Here is a 21,758-nt window from a genome sequence, read left to right on the forward strand (position 1 = left end):
GGAAGATGACTATTCCAAACTTACCAATGAATCAATATTCAGATAAGGATGGAATGATAGTAACTACTGCACTATATAGTAATTTTGAGAGTTTTCCAATCTCTTTAGAAGATGGATTGTATAAAGCATAAAGAAATTTAAAAACAATTCTTTCGTTATTTTAGAAATCAAGAAATAGTAAGCAAGAAAGGTTTTGATGTCTTTTGGTAATTAGTATTTACAGTGGGACAATTGTCATCTGGGCTTTTTAATTAATGGGTAGCTTGGCAAAATAAACTCCTGATGATAAACCTTCATAAAAAAGGTTTGTTTTTATATTTCTTAAGAATAGCTATCTCAGGGGGCAGCTGGGTAGCTCAGTGGACTGAGGGCTAGGCCTGGAGATGGGAGGTCCTAGGTTCAAATCTGGTCTCAGACACTTCCCAGCTGTGTGACCCTGGGCAAGTCACTTGACCCCCATTGCCTAGCCCTTACCACTCTTCTGCCTTGGAGCCAATACACAGTATTGACTCCAAGACAGAAGGTAAGGGTTTAAAAAAAAAAAGAATAGCTATCTCTTTAATTAAAAAAATTTGACAATCAAAATATATGATTAGAATAATTACGTCTTGGGTTAAGGGAAATCAAAGGTCAGAGCAACAGTTAATGATTTCTTGAAGTGAGGCTCAAGATAGGTTTTGAGTTCTTGGACAGCTCAGCTTAGTAACATCACTGCCATGGTTCATAGGAGCCTCTTTTTTGGTTGGAAACTTTATTAGCTATGTCTCAGGAGATATTTTTATCCTGTTGGAAGAGTCCATTTATCACAATACCACAACTCCTTAGGAAACTGCTATTCTGGTTACTATGCTGGAAACTTATTTGTTTTTCTTCTTGTTAATTTGGTGCAATAGATGATTATTTCTCTTAAAAGGGAAAATGCTAAGAAAGACATGTCACTAATGTCCCAACAGCTACCATAGTTTTTCCAAACCAGTTTTTTATATTCTTTGAATCACCTTTATTGATTATATACCTAGTTTCCTCCTATCTACTCTTTCCCCCTCTTAAAAAAAGAATTAAATATAAATAAATAAATAAAAATTCTTGCTGTAAGTTCTGTGCTTGGTAAATAGCAGGATAACATGTATGTTTTTATATTTCATTTTGCTTTTTAAAAATCATCAATGGTTTCTTTCCTTTTTTTCTTTGATAATATTTTATTCTCCTTCCCCAGTTAAATAAATAATTTTTTTAACATTTGCTTTTAAGAAAATTTTGAGTCTCAAATTCTCTCAGTGAGCAATCTGATATAGGTCCTACATGTATAATCTTGTAAAACATTTGTCCATATTGATCCCTTTGTGGAAGGAAACTTGAACAAAGAAATTAAGACAGAAAAATTTTAAAGTATGCTTTAGTCTGCATTCAGATTCCAACATTTCTTTCTTTGGAAGTAGGTAGCATTTTATCATGAATCCCTTGGAATTGTTTTAGATCATTGCATTGCTAGAATAGCCAAGTAATTCACAGTTGTTCATTATATAACATTGCTGTCACTATTTACAGTAATCTCCTGGCTCTGCTTACTTTACTCTTCATCAGTTTGTATAAGTCCTTTTGGTATTTTCTGAACTCACTTTCCAATTCTATGCCCTTGCTTTAAATATTTTTTTGTACATATAGTACTGTATTTTGTTTTCTGTTGATACTTTGTTTTTTAAAAAAGAACATAATTTCCTAGCTTTAAAATTTTCTAATTGTATATTACCTAACATAAAATTTATGATATATTTTATTCAATTCCCTACAGATTGTATATCCTTATAACTATTTTAAAATCAAATTATAGATATTTTTGGTGATATCCTCAATCAAATAAAGTCAGTTCTGCCATAACACTTGTTTTGAAAACATAATTTTATTCCAGCACTATGGATGTGTTAGAAAATATTTTGAGTGTAACAAATTTAATTCTGCTTGTGTACAATTTCTTCTTTAAGAAAGTGAGTAAAAATGATAATCCTACCCAAATTAATTTATTTAGTGTCATACTCATCGAACTACCAAAAAACTTTTTTACTGAATTAGAAAAAAACCATAACAAAATTCATTTGGAAGAACAAAAGATCAAGGATATCCAGGGAAATCATGAAAAAAATTTATGGGAGAAAGGTGGCCTTGCAGTACCAGATCTCAAACTATATTATAAAGCAGTGGTCATCAAAACAATATGGTACTGGCTAAGAGCCAGAAAGGAAGATCAGTTGAATAGACTTGGGGTAAGTGACCTCAGCAAGACAGTCTTTGGTAAGCCCAAAGATCCCAGCTTTTGGGTAAAAAATCCACTATTTGATAAAAACTGCTGGGAAAATTGAAAGACAGTATGTGAGAGATGAGGTTTGGATCAACACCTCCACCCTACACCAAGGTAAACTCAGAATGGGTGAATGACTTGAATATAAAGAAGGAAACTATAAATAAATTAGGCGAACACAGGATAGTATACCTGTCAGATCTTTGAGAAAGGAAAGATTTTAAGACCAAGCAAGAGTTAGAAAAAATCACAAAATGTAAAATAAATAATTTTGATTACATTAAATTAAAAAGTTTTGGTACAAACAAAACCAGTGCAAGCAAAATTAGAAGGGAAACAACAAATTGGAAAACAATCTTCATAACAAAAACCTCTGACAGAGGTCTAATTACTCAGATTTATAAAGAGCTAAATCAGTTGTACAAAAAATCAAACCATTCCCCAATTGATAAATGGGCAAGGGGCATGAATAGGCAATTTTCAGATAAAGAAAATCAAAACTATTAATAAGCACATGAAAAAGGGTTCTAAATCTCTTATAATCAGAGAGATGCAAATCAAAACAACTCTGAGGTACCACCTAGCTAGCAGATTGGCTAACATGACAGCAATGGAAAGTAATGAATGCTGGAGGGGATGTGGCAAAGTAGGGAAATTAATGCATTGCTGTGGAGTTGTGAATTGATCCAACCATTCTGGAGGGCAATTTGGAACTATGCACAAAGGGCGCTAAAAGACTGTCTGCCCTTTAACCCAGCCATAGCACTGCTGGGTTTATACCCCAAAGAGATAATAAGTAAAAAGACTTGTACAAGAATATTCATAGCTGCGTTCTTTGTGGTGGCCAAAAATTGGAAAACGAGGGGATGCCCTTCAATTGGGGAACGGCTGAACAAATTGTGGTATATGTTGGTGATGGAATACTATTGTACTCAAAGGAATAATGAACTGGAGGAATTCCATGTGAACTGGAACAACCTCCAGGAATTGATGCAGAGTGAAAAGAGCAGAACGAGGAGAACATAATACACAGAGACTGATACACTGTGGTACAATTGAATGTAATGGATTTCTCCATTAGTGACAATGCAGTGATCCTGAACAACTCGGAGGGATTTGCGAGAAAGAACACTTTCCACATTCAGAGGAAATACTGTGGGAGTAGAAACACAGAAGAAAAACAACTGCTTGATCACATGGAGTGATGGCGATATGATTGGAAATGTAGACCGTAAATGATCATCCTAGTGCAAACATCAACAACATGGAAATAGGTTCTGATCAGTGACATATGTAAAACCCAGTGGAATTGAGCATTGCCTATGAGAAGGGGAAGGGGGAGGGAAGGGAAAGAATATGATTCTTGTAACTAAGGAATAATGTTCTAAATTGACTAAATAAAATTTTTTAAAAATAAAATAAAAACCAAGAAAAATAAATAAATTTAAAAAGAAAAAAGAAACAATGAGAATATAGAATAATTAACCTGCTGCAACCTTTCCCAGGTCCATTTCCATGAATAAGAGGTGATATTTATTATTCATTTTCCGGTAGAGTAGATGCAACTGATAGAAGACTATTGTCTCTTCCCCCTCCTTAGTGAGCATCCCCTGATCTGCCTTTCCTCTACTATTTGTCTACCCCAATACACCTTCCATCATGGTTGCAGCTCATCCAACTTGTATAAGATTTTGCCAACTGGAGAGCAAGAATCCTCAGCTCAAGGCCATGGACATTGGCACTGTTTATTTGTAGCATTTATGTATTTCATAGCCATTTAATGTATATAAAACTATTCTACTATTTTTATTAGGTTCCTATCATTTTCAGGTGTCACTGATGACGTTTTTGAGCATATGCCCCTAAACCCATTATTCCTAAAAGCTCTGGTTTTTATTGTGCAATTTTGCATTAGATAATGCTTTTTGGTAATGCATATGTTACATTATAGCAAAACTGTTATAATTATACTAATCCTTGTTTCTACATTTCTTCACTAAAATGAGTATTTTAGCTCATTTGACTTGTTCTTTATCACAGAGATCTATCCTTTTCATACACATACACACAAGTCTATATCCATATCTTTACCTATGCATCTTTTGCCCCAGGAAATGAAAGTATTTAATTTTATTTTATATGAAAGAATTATCTTTATATCCATCAGAACCCTCTCCTAGTAGAGCAATCATATTCTAGATATATTAATGATAATAACTAACATCTATATAGCATTTACTTTGTGCCAGGCACTGTTCTAATGCTTTCTAATTTTTATCTAATTTGAAGAAAAATATAAATAAAAATATAAAATCTCATTTGAAGAAAAATATAAATAAGTTTTAATCATTACCATTAAGATATCTTGAGAAACATTATCTAGGAACAAGCTGATGAGAGGCAGCAGTGTAATGTAAGGGATAGAGAGATGGCCCTGGCACCAGGGAGACTATGGTTCAAGTTGTTAACTGTGACATATATTGCTTATTATAGTACTGGAAAGGTTACATAACCTCTTGGTGCCACAGGTGAGTCTCTAAAACAGAAAGTTGTGGAGTGAGTGTTGATTGGATTTCATAGATGGAGTTTTTTGCTGGAAGTCTCTACACATAGGAAATCATAGATAAACAGCAACAACAACTTACCTTCCATCTTAGAATCAATAAGAGTAGTAAGGGCTAGGCAATAGGAGTTAAGTGACTTACCTGACATCACACAGGAAATGTCTGAGGTCAGATTTGAACCCAGGACCTTCTGTCTCTAGGCCTGACTATCCACTAAGTCACATAGCTGCCCCATTTAGTTTTTTATAAAGGAAAAATCTGGTGCTGTTTGTCTCTAAATAGGATTTTGTTGTCCTATTTGTTTAAAAATAGGCTTTATTATTCAAATTTGGATCAGAGGACTCCTTCCAAATCCACTCAAGTGAAGAAGCTATCCCAGCTCCCAAAATGAAAATGGATTTTGTTTTTCTTTACAGATCACTTGGTTGCCCATGGTCGAATGGCAGAGAAAGAAGCTCGTCGGAAGTTCAAGCAGATTGTAGCTGCTGTCCATTTCTGCCATTGCCGGAACATTGTTCACCGTGACTTAAAAGCAGAAAACCTGCTTTTGGACGCCAATCTGAATATCAAGATAGCAGGTGAGATGGTTCATAAGAGTGATAATGAGGGAGCTCTTCCTTAGGACCCTAAAGCAAAGAACTGGTTGTATCTAGCTATTTAGAAAGAGGAAATGAGGTGTAGTTAGAAGAAATTTAGGATTTCTGACTAACCCACTGTCCAGACATAGAGCATAGCAAGATTTAGAAAGAGTTGTTCTTCACATAGAGCAAGACAAAAGTATAAGCTAGGACATATGTAAAAAACAAAAGATTGGTGCTTGAGGTCTTATTGTTTGAGCTGCCAAGGTACTTTTTGGAAAATGAGGAGTAAGGTAGAGATTGGCTTAGGAAGGTAAAACTGCTAAAGAGGCTGGAATCAATGTACTTCCTCTAAGGGAGCTTTGGAGATGGAGCCAAATTACTGCTGACAAACAACTTGAATGATAAACCTTTGTTGTGTGTCTTCTGGTGGTTTACAGGCAATCTTCTCTTTTTTTCTCCAACTCAAATTTTACTCATCTATTTATCTAATGTACTATCTTCCAAATAGTGCATCATGGGAGCAGCCTAGAGATGAGAGGTCCTAAGTTCATGTCAAGCCTAAGACACTTCCTAGCTGTGTGATCTTGGGCAAGTCATTTAACCCCCATTTGCCTGGCCCTTACTGCTCTTCTGCTTTGGAGTCAATACTTCATAATGATTATAAGATAAAGGAAAGTTCAATACCTGTGTTTCATTTTATTGCCTTGATATAGCTTCAGTCACTTCCTTGGAAAAATCTAGTCACCATTTCTGATATAGGAATATAAGTCACAAGAAATGAGGTAATTTTAAAGTGACTCTTCAGAATGTGTCAGGAAATTGACCATTTCCCTGAGAGTTAGTTTCTGCATAGGTTCAAGAAATTAATTATAGTAGAGATTATCTAAATAGGAAAGAGGAAAATCTTGACTATAGCTTATGCTTCTTCATTTAAACAATATCTCTGGCAGGTCCAATTTAAGCTCTTTAAGAGGAGGGTCTAACTTTCCACATTGTCTACCACAATGCCTTGCACATGAAAGATACTTAATAAATATTTGGATGGAGTTGGAAGATGCTACTCCTTGCAGGGAATGGTGAGTTTGTTAGAAGAGGATGAAGAAGAGAAGGATTTTGGAGAAAAGGCCTTTTTTTTTTTTAATTGTGGTTGTGTTGCTTTCTAGAGTTAAGGGCCATGCCAAAAATCTTTTCCATTTAGGCTAATGATAATGAGTATTTTGAGATTTGAGCGGTAATATGGAGTAAGCTGGACATTTACAGTTTTGGCTATTGATTCGTTTCCTACCTTCTTGTTGTGGTCTCAATAGAAAGGTTCATAATTTAGCCTTTATTCAGGTTAAGTCAGTGTTTACATTCTTTGCTTAAAATCATAATTGAAATTATAAAGTCTCTCAAGGTGTCATTTTTTCTGTATTTCCTCATACTTGGCCTAGTGCTCAGAATATAGATTTAAAGTCCCTTTTGCCTAACCTCCCTAAAACTGTTCATTTCTGTTCACTATGGTTTTTCATGACTAGCCCACTGATGGCAGAAATGGGTGAAATATCTCTTTAGCAGTTTTATTCCAACCCATTTTTGTGTGTCTTTTTATAACCACTGTTGGTGTAGTTTACCTCATAACTTGACCCTTTGAATCTGATAAGAATTTCTAAAAAGGCAACATGAGAGGAATTTCCCTGGTTTTTTTTAGTTTAGAGAGAAGAGATTGTTCATTCTAGGAAAGCCCTTTTTTTATTGTATCATTCCCTTCTAGTCAGAAAGATAGTGCACTAGAGTGATAAATGCCCCAGACTCAGAAGCCCACAATTAAATTTTAGTTCTGAGTCCAATACCTACTAATTGTTCGACCAAGGGCTTTTCACTTAACTGCTCTAAGTACCAGATTTCTGGTCTGTAAAATAGGAACCCCTGACCAGTTACTTCACAGGATTGTTGTGAGGTTCAAGTAAGATAATAGTTTTATTATTACCCCCATTGACCAGAACTTATATTTTTATTTTTGCCTCCCCATTCTTATTTTTAACTTAGGAACATTTTGAATTAATTAGGCACATTTCTATGGCCTTAGTTATTGCATTGAGAAACCAAACATGGAGGCAGCAATCATTGGTAATTAAAGGTTGGCATCTCTACAGACGCAGGGATTTGGGTAAGAGGTTTCTAAATGTTTTTTCTTTGTTAATATTTAAAACAAAGCAAAGTAGTCACAACAGGTTGCTCCAGGATACATGCTGGTGTGTAATTACACACTGCCAGTGGTTGTTGGCAAGCTGCCCTGAGCTTTGCACCTGCCAACACACACCTTAGCAAGCATTATAAAGACAGTAACATGTACTTTTGTCATCTTATTGCATATATTATCAAAACAAAGCAAATGACACTTGAGCAATCCTGGTTTTGTAGCATGCCATGATGTCTGACATGGCCTTTGCTCATGCATTCTGCTCCTTGTTTGTCTTCATTAAGAAGTCTCATTATTTCTATCCAGACCAATCTACTTGCACATAAATTAGTTTGAATTCCTACTTCTTTATTCTTTCAGTCATCTAGAAGTAGTATGAGAAGTGTTTTCCGTTAAAGCATGTCAAAAGTAAATTCAGTATAAGAGAAGTAAATTGAATTATTCAATAAATTCATCTGTAAAAATATTTATTAAATACCTGCTTTGTGCAGAGTACTGTGAAAGGCATTAGGGGATAACAAGTAAATAAAGTACATTCCTTAACTTCTAGAAACTTGTAGTCCACTGTGGGCTTAAGGCAGACACAAATAACTATGATGCAAATTAGAATATAAGTGAATGAGAAAGGAACAAATTGCTGTATGAGATCTGAAGATGATCACTTCTTGCCACGAACTGCTTCCCAAAGGAAATGGCATTAAACTGTTTTTTTTTTTTAAAGTACAGTTAGGGTTTAGATGAGACAAGAGAGATAGATGAGATTAGTGACATTCTAGATATAAAGATGGAAAACTCTTCCAGCTTGGCTTAATTCAGAATAGAAAATTAAGTGTTAAGGATAGAAATGTAGTGTGATGTCAGGCTCTGGCAGGTCTTGAATGTCAGGCCAAGGAGTTTAGACTTGAATGAATAATAGAATATGATCAGATCTAAGTAATAAATTGATTAGTCTGGCAGTTATATATTGGATGATTAAAGAGGGAGCAGACTGGTTAGGAGGCAGTTAAAATCTTTAGTAGGTGAAAATTATTCACAGCATCTCAGGATTGGATGGGATTAAGAACTTGAATTGGAGTGGTGGAAGCCCTGTATTAAGGTTGTTACCTGGGACAATGCCTTGTGTGTAGTATGTGTTTAATAAATGTTTGAGTTAAAGTGGCACTAGTGTGTCTGGAAAAGAAGAGACTTTTCAAGAGACAAGAAGTAGATAAAATTGAAAGGACTTGGCAGTTAGATTAGAAGGTTGAGGGAGAGGCAGCAATCAGATAATATTAAGGTTTTGAGTTTAGGGGACTAGGAAAATGGTGGTACCATTACCAAAAAATAAGGAAGTCAATATGAAGAGCTAGTTTGAGGAAAAGATGATACTTTGATTTTGTACATTTTAACATCCTCCTCAGTGACTTGGATAAAGATATAGATAGTATGCTCTTCAAATCTGCAGATAAAGAAAAGCTGGGAGGATAGCTGGATGGTAGAGCCAAAATCCAAAAAGGGTGTAATAGGATGAATGTTGAGCCAAATCTACTAACATGAAACTTGATAGGGTAAATGTAATGTCTTATGCTTTGATTTTTAAAAAATCAATTTTTCAAGTACAGGATTGAGGAGACATTGTATTAAAGAACTATGGAGGTTTTAGTGAATTGTAAGCTTGATAATGAATGGATGGATCATTAATGTGAAGATAAGCAAAAAACTAATTTGATCTTAGGCTGTATTAAGAGAGGCCTGGCATACAGGAATAAGGAGGTGTCAGGCCTATGGTACCTTGCTTTTGTCAGACCATATCTGGCATGTTGAGTTTTCGTGTTTTAGGAGGAGAATTAATAAATTAATAAACTAGAGAATGTTTAAAGGCTGACAGCTAACAGAATAATGAGCCCATGTTGTAAAAGGATTATTTAACCATTAAAGAATATTCAGGAAGGGACATGATAGTTGCCTTTAAGTATTTGAGGGTATGTCAGGTAGAAGAAAGAATGATTAGACTTATTCTCTTTGGCCTCAGAGGGCAAGAGCAGAACTAGAAACAATAGCTAGCTCTTTGTCCCAGGACCTTGTTCAGTGGCCCCTGGCTTTCTGACTTCACTCTTCATTTAAGGACTTTGTCTAACACCACTTTGGTCATCCTTAGGACCAGATGCTGCCACCTGCCTCCTGATCGTCTTCCCCAGCATCTTCTCTAGTGTTCTGTTGGCTGTGCCAGGGAATCAGATCTTGGCCACCCTTTCTAGCAGTGATCTCACTTTTACTTATGCCCTATCTCCAACCCCATCTCCCTTGAGGTCATAATGGGAGATCTCTATTTGCCTTCTTTTGCTATTTACAGACTCTTCTTATACCACCATCATTCAGCAATTTCTTCTCCTTTAAGGTCCATTCAATCCAAATTAGTTAACTTAAATCAGGATTCTGGTAGCTGTGATTTATAGTCCCTTAAGACCATCTCTTTTCTTTCTTGATATGTTTAATGCCTGACTCATAAATTTTTTCTTTATTCCTCATACTAGGGGTCTTGAACATACTATTCATTTTCCTTCAAAAATCCTAATTTTCCATTATCTCAGTCTATTCACTTCTCATGACCTTAATTCCACCTGGGTTGCACACAGAGAGATCATACCTTTGATCTTGGTATATTATCCACAAGTGAGCCTCTTCCATATTCATGAGCTACAAAATTCCCTTGTCTCATCAAATATTTTTTGATTCTGTCTTTCTTTATGCTTTATGACTTGTAACCCTGTTCTTCATCTTTATGGTGATTTCCATTCACCAAAGTACTGTACTTTCTCAGACTGTCAGCCCTACCTTCCCTGTATTGACCCTTTTTTATCCAGTCCAACTCTATACTATCCTCTACCCTGGAACCTCCTCCTGCCTCCTTGTTCTGGTTGCAGTCAAATCTCCAACCCCAAACCTGGATTGCTCCTGCCATTTGCCTCCTTTACTCCTACTCATATGCTGACATGTGAAGCTGGAAAAAAAACCCCACAAAACAGTGCTGAGTGGATCTATGATAAATTCATGTTAAATTTCAATGCTCAATGCAACAAGACAAACTCTTACCTGCCTTTCTCTTTACTTAACTCAGGGATTGTTACAGACATTTTCATCCCAATTTAAGCCTCCTGCTCCACCCTCAGTCCCCTCCTCTGCTGAGGACCTGCCTCATACTTACCTGAAAAAAGTGAGGCCATTTACTAAGGACTCTTTTGTACTCTTTATCTCATATAACCCAGGCATTTTTCTTCACTACCTCTTTCACTCCTGTCTCTAATGAAAAGGTGGACTTCATCCTTGTTAGGATAAGCTCAATAACATGTACTTGTATCCCATTCCCTCTCATTTTTTCTAGCAAATTGCCCCTTTCTCTTCTCTTCTCTTCTCTTCTCTTCTCTTCTCTTCTCTTCTCTTCTCTTCTCTTCTCTTCTCTTCTCTTCTCTTCTCTTCTCTTCTCTTCTCTTCTCTTCTCTTCTCTTCTCTTCTCTTCTCTTCTCTTCTCTTCTCTTCTCTTCTCTTCTCTTCTCTTCTCTTCTCTTCTCTTCTCTTCTCTTCTCTTCTCTTCTCTTCTCTCTTTCTCCCTTCCTCCCTCCCTCCCGCCCCCCCTTATCTACTAGTTCCTTCCCTGCTATTTATGAGCATATCCATGTCTCCCATATCCTTCCACTGTAGATATAATTTTTGTCTGATATCTATATTGTTCCCTGAGCAAACTCCTCAAGAAAGATGCCAATATTTAAAGCATTCCATTTTCTTCCACTCAATTGATTCCAGATCCTCTGAACTCTGACTTCCAAACCCATAATTCCACTAATATTTTCCTCTTTATAATTACCATTGATTTCTTAATCTATATAGCCTTTCTTGTCCTTTCTACAGCCTTTGAAACCATTCATCTCCTTGTTACTCTTTCCTCTCTAGGTCTTCATGATATTATTCTCTCCTGGTTCTCTTACTGTCAGTCTTCTTTGTTGGATCTTCATACATGTCATGTTCGCTAGATGTGTCCATTCCTCAACTTCTTCTAGTTTCTCTTCTTTCCCTATCTTACTAATTTCACCAACTTCCATAGGTTCAATTATTACGTCTATGCAGTTGATTCCCACATCTGTATATCCATTCATAAGCTCTCTAAACTGTAGATTTATATTACCAACTACTTGTTGGTCATTTCAAACCAGATGGCCTATTGACATCTCAAACTTAATCATATCCAAAGGAAAACTAATTATCTGTATGTCCACACTGCCAAATCTTCTTAATTTTACCATTATTGTCAATCCTCCCAGTCTCTTAGGCTTATAATCTCAGTGTCATCCTCAACTCTTCAAACTCAACCCACATGTCCAGTCTACTGCCAGATCTTATAGAAATATCGGGACTATAGCAATGACTTGTTGAATGGTTTCTTGTTTTCCAGTCTCTCCCAATCTCTTCTTCAAAGATCTTCATCTTCTATTCAATGTGATCTTCCTAAAGTGTAACTCTGACCATCCCACTTCTCTAATTATTAAATCCCATTGTCTCTCTGTCTCCAGGATCAAATATAAAATCCTCTGTTTAATAAGTGCCAGTCTTTCAAAACCTGACTACTTTTTGTCTTTCCAGTATTCTTATACTATTGTACTCCCTTCTGTTCAGTGTCACTGGACTGGCCTACCTGATGTTCCACACTCATAACAATCTATCTCTTGACTGTGCCTTTATGTGGCCTGTCCCTCTTGTTTGTTATATTCTGTCTCCTCAACCTAGCCTCTATTACTTTCCCTGCCTTCCTTTAAGATATAACTTAGATCTTGTCTTCTGAAGAATTTTCCTGACCCACACCTTCTAACTCATTACTAAAAATACTTTCCCTCTGAGATTGCTCCTTCCCCAGTTTATTTCTTATAAATTAACAACCATTTATCACCTCCCCACTTATGGAGTGGAGGGGACCTTTAATAAACAAATATGTTTAGTCAAGCAAAGAAACTTTCTATATTGGCCAAGTTCAATATTTTATGCCTGTGTAGCTCACTTCTTTATTATAGGAACATCTTTGATTCTTTGTAAGCATGGTTATTGAATTGATCACAATACTCAAGTCTTTCAAGATTGTTTTTATTTATAATATTGTTGTTTCTCTCTAAATTGTTTTCCTGATTCTGCTCACTTTACTTGGTATCAATTCATTCAGGTCTTCCCAGGATTTTTATTTTTTTTTTAAACTTGTCATTTCTTATGGTGCCATTATATTCATATAGTCAGTCAATCAATAAGCATTTTTTAAGTATGATAAGTTCTCTAGGGATACAAAGAAAAGCAAAAAATAGTCCTTGCTTTCAAAGAGCTGAAGTCTAATGGGAGTGGCAGTATATAAACAACTATTTTTTTTAATATATTTTATTTGATCATTTCCAAGCATTATTCGTTAAAGATCATTTTCTTTTCCTCCCCCCCACCCCCCATAGCCGACGCGTAAGTCCACTGGGCATTAGATGTTTTCTTGATTTGAACCCATTGCTTTGTTGATAGTATTTGCACTAGAGTGTTCATTTAGAGTCTGTCCTCTGTCATGTCCCCTCAACCTCTGTATTCAGGCAGTTGCTTTTTCTCGGTGTTTCCACTCCCATAGTTTATCCTTTGCTTATGAATGGTGTTTTTTTCTCCTGGATCCCTGCAAGTTGTTCAGGGACATTACACCGCCACTAATGGAGAAGTCCATTACGTTCGATTATACCACAGTGTATTAGTCTCTGTGTACAATGTTCTCCTGGTTCTGCTCCTCTCGCTCTGCATCACTTCCTGGAGGTTGTTCCAGTCTCCATGGAACTTCTCCACTTTATTATTCCTTTTAGCACAATAGTACTCCATCACCAACATATACCACAGTTTGTTCAGCCATTCCCCAATTGATGGGCATCCCCTCGTTTTCCAGTTTTGGGCCACGACAAAGAGTGCAGCTATGAATATTTTTGTACAAGTCTTTTTGTCCATTATCTCTTTGGGGTACAGACCCAGCAGTGCTATGGCTGGGTCAAAGGGTTATAAACAACTATTTACAAACAAATGAGATATAGACAGGATAAAAGAGAGAAAATTTCCTAGTGAAGGCATTAAAACTAGGGAGGACTGGGAAAAGATTCTTGCAAAAGGAGGGTCTTTAGTTGAGTCTTGAAGGATGCCAAGGAAAGCAGAAGACAGAAATGAAGAGGATGATGGGCATGGGAGACAACTAGTAAAAATGCTTCTAAGGAGAGATAGAGTAGCATATGGGAAGGACAGCAAGTAAGCCATCCTTACTAGATGGAAGAGTACATGTTGGGGAGGAAGATGTATTTAGATCTTTCCAATGAATGATCCCCTTCCCTCCCCATATATACATACTTACTTATGTGCTGTCTTCCCCATTATAGTCCTCAAGAGCAGAAATGTGTTTTCCTCCTTTATTTGTATCCTTCAAACTTAGAACAATGCCTGGCAGATAGTAAAAAATTAACAAATTATATTTGCCTGGGTTGAAGTTTCAAAGAGACAACTTTAATTTTGATGTGAAGAACAACATCCTAACAATTAGAGGTATCCCAAAGAGGAATGGGCTTCTTTAGGAAGTAGTAGGTTCTCCAATGAGTTGTGTTAGGCTAGATGGTCTCTGAAGTTCTTTTCAGTTAGTCTCTGCATGTTAAACTTGGAGATTTCAGTGGAATCTCCTTTAAAAAGTCTTGATTCTCTGGGGACAGCTGGGTGACTTAGTGGATTAAGAGGCAGGCCTAAAGACAGAAGGTCTTGGGTTCAAATCTGGTTTCAGACACTTCCTAGCTGTGTGACCCTGGGCAAGTCACTTAACCCCCATTGCCTAACCCGTACCACTCTTCTGCCTTAGAACTAATACACCATAATAATTCTAAGATAGATGGTAAGGGTTTAAAAAAAAAGAGAAAGAGGATTTCATTCTGGAGATTAGACATGGTGTTAGGGCTAGAGAAAGATGTTAGAGTCCTTTGTAGGGTCTTGATAATTAATGCTGGTGGAATAACCAAGGAAAAGAGGGCTGAGAAAAGAGCCAAGGATAAAACCTTGGAAAATTGCCCGATTTGGAGAATAAGAGTAATAAGAACCACCAGAAAGGAAACACAGAATTTGCCCAAGAGAGATGAAAGAACTATAATATTATCACAGAAGCTGAAGAAGGGGACAGTTTGAAGAAGAATTTAATTAATGTTATAAGATGCTGTGAACATAATGACCCCCTCAGAAAAGGCCACTGAATCTGGTAATTAGACCATTGAGAATCTTTATAGAGAACACAGTCAGTAAACTTATGGGATTGGAAGAAAGATTGCTAGGAATCTGAAAAAATATAGTCTATAATTGCTGAGCCATTCTTCCAGAAATTTGGGAATGACTGGAGGTGTTGACGGGGTAAGGGGAAAAGACAAGAGAGAAAAAGGGAAAGAGAGGGAGGGGAAATATAGCTCAACAGAAAGAGGCAGTAGGTAGATCATAGGGGAAAAAAGCAATTTTGCATTTTTATGGGAAGGAGAGTTCAGGTTTTATGATCTTAGTCATAAAAGTTATCTTAATCTTGGTTGAGATAATTTTCTGTAGAAAGTTTTTTCCAGTCTTTCTCTTTAAAAACTAAACCAAAATTCCCAATTTTTCTTACTTCAAGTACCTTTGTTTTTTTAATTACCATTTTTTCTATATGCAGCTTTTTTTGTACATATTTGTTTGTGTGTTGTCTTCTTGATCCATTTGAGAGTTTGTTGAGGGTAAGGACTTGTCACTTGTCTTTCTTTTTATCCTCAGTGCTTAGCACAGTGCCTGGCACATAATAGATGCTTAATAGATGTTTATTTTCTAACAGACTGATTTGTAGAGAACATGGTTTGAGTGTTATAGAAAAGATTTGTAAAAATTTTTGTAAGAAATAAGGTCAGGAAAAAGTGAGAACAGGTCAAGTAACAGTCATTCTTTTTGAGAAATACTTTAAATAATTTAATGTCGATAAATGAAAACAAATAATTAAACTCAAAATAAGTAGCAAATTTTTAGTTAAAAATCTTGAGCATTCAACATTGTAAAGCTGCATGGATTAACAAATAAATTAATTTTGTTCTGGGTTCATTTTTAGGTTTGTCTGAAGTTCTACTATTGCAGGCTTTGCTAGCTGACATAATGGACAGAGCATTAGAGTTGGAGTTAGAAAGATCTGAGTTCAAATCCTGCCTTAGACACTAGCTAATTGTGTAGCCATTGGCAATTCATTTTATTCCCTGACTGAGTAAAATGGGAATAGCAATGGCACCTAGCTTAAAGGATTGTTGTGAAGATCAAATAATATAATGTCAGCAGTCAGACACAAAAAACCATCCCGGGCCCTCTACAAAATGGGAGGCTAGGGGGGACAGGAATTTTTCATGTGGAGAATGCTGTTGAGTCCTTGGATGTTCTAGGGGGGAGGAGGCCCCAGGTGCTGAAGGAAATTCCAGGATGAGCCAGAATAGTTTGGAAGCCTAGAAGCCAGGAACTGAGCCAGGAGGGGAATTAAAAACACACACACACACACACACACACACACACACACACACACACACAGAAAACAGATGGTGGTGGTTTCTAGCACTCTTGGTGAGCAGAGTGAGAATTTCAAATGTTCAAGGCATTTTAAAGCAGTAATAATTAAACATTGTAGTGGATGACCATGGGTTTCAGAAAGCAAGTGAAGAAACCAAGATTCCTTGGGAAAATAAAGAGGAGTCAAGAAGCTAAAAGTCAAAGAACTAGATGGAAATGAAAATCAGGTTCAAATAGGGTGAGGGAGCAGGAGTAGTAGAAGGTTGGAGAAGGAAATTTTAATTATACAGTACCTTGTAGTCATTATAGTTCTAGATGGTTTTAGGTTTGACAGAAGCATATTAATGAGAGTTTTAAAATCAAAGTGTGTGTGTGTGTGTGTGTGTGTGTGTGAGAGAGAGAGAGAGAGAGAGAGAGAGAGAGAGAGAGAGAGAGAGAGAGAGAGAGAGAGAGAGAGAGAGAGAATGAGAATGGAGGGGAATGTGCCAGACAAGTGCTTTTGTTACTAAAGAAAAGGTGAAAATATCAATGAAGAATGGGCATGATAGAATTGATAAGGAAGGAAGGGAAATCATGCTATAATTAGATGGCATGAATATCAAGAAAGAGACTCTGATATGCAGATCTCATCCAGTCTCCTACATCTGAAGGAGTAACTTTCAGATAACTTTGATCAATGTGATGTCACTGGGGGGAAAGTCAGATGCCACATAATATGAAGAAGGGAGCTCCCCATGGCTCAACACCAGAATGTTAGAGCAATTCATGAATACCTTTTATTTTAGTAAGACATCAGAGGCAGTGATAGCACATGGGTAAAAAGGAAATCCCTTCTTTGATATTCTAATTGATTGGAGATCTCAGCATTGGAATTACTCATTGCAAAGGTGAAGATTGCATCCTATTAATCCCTGACTATCCTGAACAAGTCTTGTCCTCCTATAAAATCCATGCCACATTCTGTTGGCATTGTGTTGATACCAGTGGAGCATTTGGGTCATCGTTTTCTCCTACAGGATTGATCTATATTTTTTTTTCTAGACATATATTCATGTTCTTCCTTTTCTGGATCGTGTCTTGTCATAATATTTTGCATGCCCAACATGTACCTCTTCATTACCCTTTTGGTGATCCTTATATTTGGAGACATTGGTGTTCTATGATTTTCAACTGTTTATCATCATTGATGGAATATTGCTACTTTGGAAGTCATTAAAAGATCTGTGTATATTCCCCAAAGCAGCTTGGTTTTCTTTTTCCTATTCAGTTCTGGGACCAGCCCAGTGTCCATTTGGAGTATCTGATTAGAATTTAGGTATTGATAGAGCAGCCAAATATATTGATCATCCAACTGTCAAAGGCAGTTGCTGAAATAAAGGAGTGAGAACCTATATAAACTACGTAACAGGGGGAAAAACACTTTCTGATATTTAATCAACAGTTTAAGAAGAAACAAGAAGAAACAAACAGTAGCCAAAGTTGGATTTCCAGAAGACTTTTTCCACAGATAACAGTTTAATGTAGTTTCTGTTTGTGTCAAGCTGTTGTGAAAATATGCTAATTGTAGTCCAAAAGGACTCAAACAAATTTTGCCAAGTTTTAGAAGTCTGGAAAAGCTTCAGAAAATGGTGGGAAAATCTACTCTAAAGAAACCTACTTTAGATAACCTATCTACTTGTGCACCAAATAGAGCTGCTATTTAATAGCTAAGACCAAAAAAAAAAAGAATTGAGGATCTTGGTTATAGCTGAGTATAGAAAAGTAGATCTGCATAGATTGTGCTATTGTGTTTCCATCAGGACTAAGTAACAACTGGGTATATTTAAAAGGTAGGGTATGAGGGAAGAATAAAAAGGCTAGAGGTTTTCCTATACCTCCACCAGCTCATCATAAAGAATTAAATATTTCTTGAGAGAATGGAAGAAATGCTTTGAGAATATAGAAGATATGCTTTGCATGATTTCATATGTATAGTTGACATATTGTTTACCTTCTAGGTGGATGGGGTGAGGTTGGGAAGGAGTGAGAAGATTTGGAATTCAAAATTTAAAAAGAAAAAATGTTAAAAATAAATAATAAGAACTTTAAGAATAATTTTTTAATGTAAAAGAATGCAACACAGTAAAGGATCCCAGGAAATCTAATAGGAGTGCATTCCAGGTTTAATACATTGTCTGTACAAAAGATAAGAATGTCAAGTCCAGAAAACAGTAGTCTATTTGTCTGGAGGTGAATAATATGAAATTAGTTTAGAAAGATAAGTGGAAACCAGAATTGTTAAGAGTCTTCACACTGATTAATTTGTATTTTGTCCTAGAGGTAATGGCTAACCTTTGAAACTGAGCCAAAGGACATCTTAGACATATCATGGGAATATTGATTTGCAGCCTTGTAGAGCATGAATTGGGGTGGTAAGAGACTGAAATCAAAAAGGCCAATTAAGAAGCTATTGAAATAGTTCAGGCAAGATGGGGTGAGGAATTGAACTAGGGTAGAAGTCATATATCTGGAGAAAAGGGAGCAGATAAGAGGAGATATAGAGAAATGGAGAAGTAGAATCAGTAATATTTGACATCTTTACTGATTCAGAGGATGAGAGAGAGGAAAGAATAAAGAATGAATCTGAAATGGCAAACTTTGAGGTCTAGAATGATGATGCTATCCTCAACAGAAACAGACATTTGAAGATGTCAACTTAAAGAGATGATAATGAATTTGTTTTTTTGACATGTTGAATTTAAGATGCAGGTGACACATCTATGTGGGGATGGAATGAAACTCACATTGGCATTTAAAACTCTGTAGAATCTCATTCTTACCCACCTTTCCAGATTTATTTTTATTAACCCCTTTTGACATTATAACTAAAGTGGCCTCCTTCATAGTTCCTAAGCTTGATGTTCTTTCCATTCCTTGGGGTTTCCTCAATTGAATACACCCCCTCCCTCCTCATCTTCTCTTAATAATAAAACAGATGACATTTATATAATATTTAAGGTTTGCAAAATATGTTACACACAGTTGTTTATTTAATTCTCACAACAACCCTGGAGAAGACTTATTATTCTGGTTACAGATGAGGAAACAGGTTCAGAAGATTGAAATGACTTTCATCAAACAAGTAGTAAATGTCAAAAGGATTTCACACCCTCTTTCCAGAGATTAAATCCAGCTCTCCTCCATGATGCCAGGCCATCTCTCTCAGAATCCCTGATTTTCTTCAAGTATTTGCACAGGTGCCATGCCTTAAAAAATTATTTATTTATTTAGTAAATGGTTTTCCATGTTTACATGATTCATTTTCCCCCCACTCCTCCCCCCCCCCTCCCACTCAGGGCCGACAAGCAATTCCACTGTGTTGTACAAATGTTATCACTTGATGTCAGGTGTTACTTTTGATAGAAAGGCCAGTGAGATTAAGCTAGAAAGTAACTCTGTGGGTGTGGGTGTTTATATATGAGAGAGAGAGACAGAGAGTGAGGGTGAATCAGGTTAACAAAAATGTATTAAGTATCTACTAAATACAAGGCATTGCCCTAAGGTCTGGAGATACTAGGAAAGGTAAAAACAGTCTCTGCCCTCAAAAAATTCACAATCTAATAGGAGAGATAGATTGCAAAAAAATTTACAAAAAAGATATATACAGAATAAAATTTTAAAGCTTTTCTTGATGTGCTTTGTTTTGTATTATAAACATTTACAGGTGATTCTTTCTATGAAAGATATCTAGTAACAAAATAAACAAAACTTAAAATACAGTGACCTCATCTCAAAGTGAGTGCCTACCTCCTTATTTTTGAGTTAACAAATGTATTTTCTCTTCTCACTTCTCCCAATCCCACCAAAAAAATGAAAATCAAAACAAATGGTCATTGTACTGATCATAGTTTTTACAGCTTTCAAACTTGTTTGTTTATAATGTGTACAGTATACATAGGAGGTAATCCTAGAGGGAATGTACTAGCAGGAAGAGACTAGAAGAGACTTCTTAAAGAAGGTAGGATTTTAACTGAAACTTGAAGGGAGGGAGAATATTTGGCAATTTGTGTAGCGATGATAATTGAACCAGTGGGAAGTTTCTAAGCTAACATAGAAAAAGTATATTTAGAGAAGAAAGTTCAAGACAGCACTGAGGAATGCCCTGTTTCCATGGCAGGAGATAGATAATGATCTAGGCAAGGAGAATGAGAAGCAGTAATTAGAAAGGTAGAAGAGAATTGGGAAATAGCAATATTATGGAAGCCAAGGAAAGATAAATTCTAGAATGATGGCGGATGGTTATCAGTGACAAAAACTTTGGAAAAGTAAGAGATTCAAGTTATGAAAAGGAGTTAGAAAAGTATCTAATTTAGCATTCAAATGATCCTAATGTTGGTAATCTTGATAGTATTATATAGATTATAAATTTCTGTGCACAGACCCAAAGACCTCAGAGGCACAGGTGGTATTTATTTTCATCATTCTTTTCTTTTCATTTTTTTATTGGCCCTGCAAAATACACTTCCATATTGGTCATTGTTGTAAGAACACTCATACATAACCAAAACTGCAAAATAAAACTAAAGATACCCTGATGTGAAAGACTATTCTCACAGTTCTTTCTCTGCAGGGGGATAGCATTTCTCATCACAAGTCTTTCAGGATTGTCCAAGGTCATTGCACTATTAAGAATAGCTAAATTTTCACAGATAATCATTGTCCGGTATTGCTGTTATTGTATACAACTTCCCCAAATTCTGTTTATTTTGCTCTTCATCAGTTCCTGCAGATCTTTCCAGCTTTTTTTGAAACAATCCTGCTTATTTTTTCTTAGACCACAATAGTATTCCATTACCAACGTGTACCATAATTTGTTCAGCCATTCCCCAATTGATGGACGTCCCCTCAATTTCCACAAAAGAACAGCTATAAATATTTCTGTAAAAGTTGGCCCTTTCCCCTTTTTTTAATTATCTCTTTGGGCTACAAACCCAGGAGTGACATTACTGTATCAAAGGGTATATATGCACATTTTTATAGCCCTTTGGTTGTAGTTCCAAATTGCCTTCCAGAATGGTTGGATCATTTCACAACTCCTCCAACAATGCATTATTGTCCCAATTTTGCCACATCCCCTCCAATACTTATCATTTTCCTTTACTGTCATATTGACAAATCTGATAGGCGTGAGGTGGTACCTCAGAGTTATTTTAATTTGTATGTTTCTAAGCTAGAGTGATTTAGAGCATTTTTTCATGGGTTTGTTGAAAGCTTTGATTTCTTCATTTGAAAACTACTTCATATCTTTTGACCTTTTATCAACTGGGGAATGACTTGTATCCTTAAAAATTTGACTTAGTTCTTTATAAATTTTAAAAATTAGACCTTTATCAGAGATATTTGTTATAAAAAAATTTCCCCAGTTTTTTCCTTTCTAATCTGGATTAGATTAGTTTTGTTTGTACAAAAGCTTTTAAATTCTTTATGATTAGAATTATTCATTTTATAAGATGTAAAATGAATCTCTTGTTTGGTCATAAATTCTTCTCTTCTCCAAAGATCTGCCAGGTAAACTATTCTGTGTTCCCTAA

The 21,758-nt window shown here is 36.1% G+C and overlaps 1 protein-coding gene across 8 annotated transcripts in view; it reads left to right on the forward strand.

Annotated features, from left to right (window-relative positions):
• The window catches only part of SIK3 (SIK family kinase 3), a 301,246-nt gene that overhangs the window by 177,606 nt on the left and 101,882 nt on the right, over positions 1–21,758 (forward strand). For all 8 annotated transcript variants that reach the window (XM_056794354.1, XM_001380826.5, XM_007494739.3 and 5 more), the window contains one exon: positions 5,277–5,438. In XM_056794354.1, the coding sequence (XP_056650332.1) occupies positions 5,277–5,438 (162 nt within the window). The remainder of the gene's footprint in view (positions 1–5,276; positions 5,439–21,758) is intronic.

This window comes from Monodelphis domestica, chromosome 4 (assembly GCF_027887165.1).
Source record: "Monodelphis domestica isolate mMonDom1 chromosome 4, mMonDom1.pri, whole genome shotgun sequence".
Lineage (NCBI taxonomy): Eukaryota > Metazoa > Chordata > Mammalia > Didelphimorphia > Didelphidae > Monodelphis > Monodelphis domestica.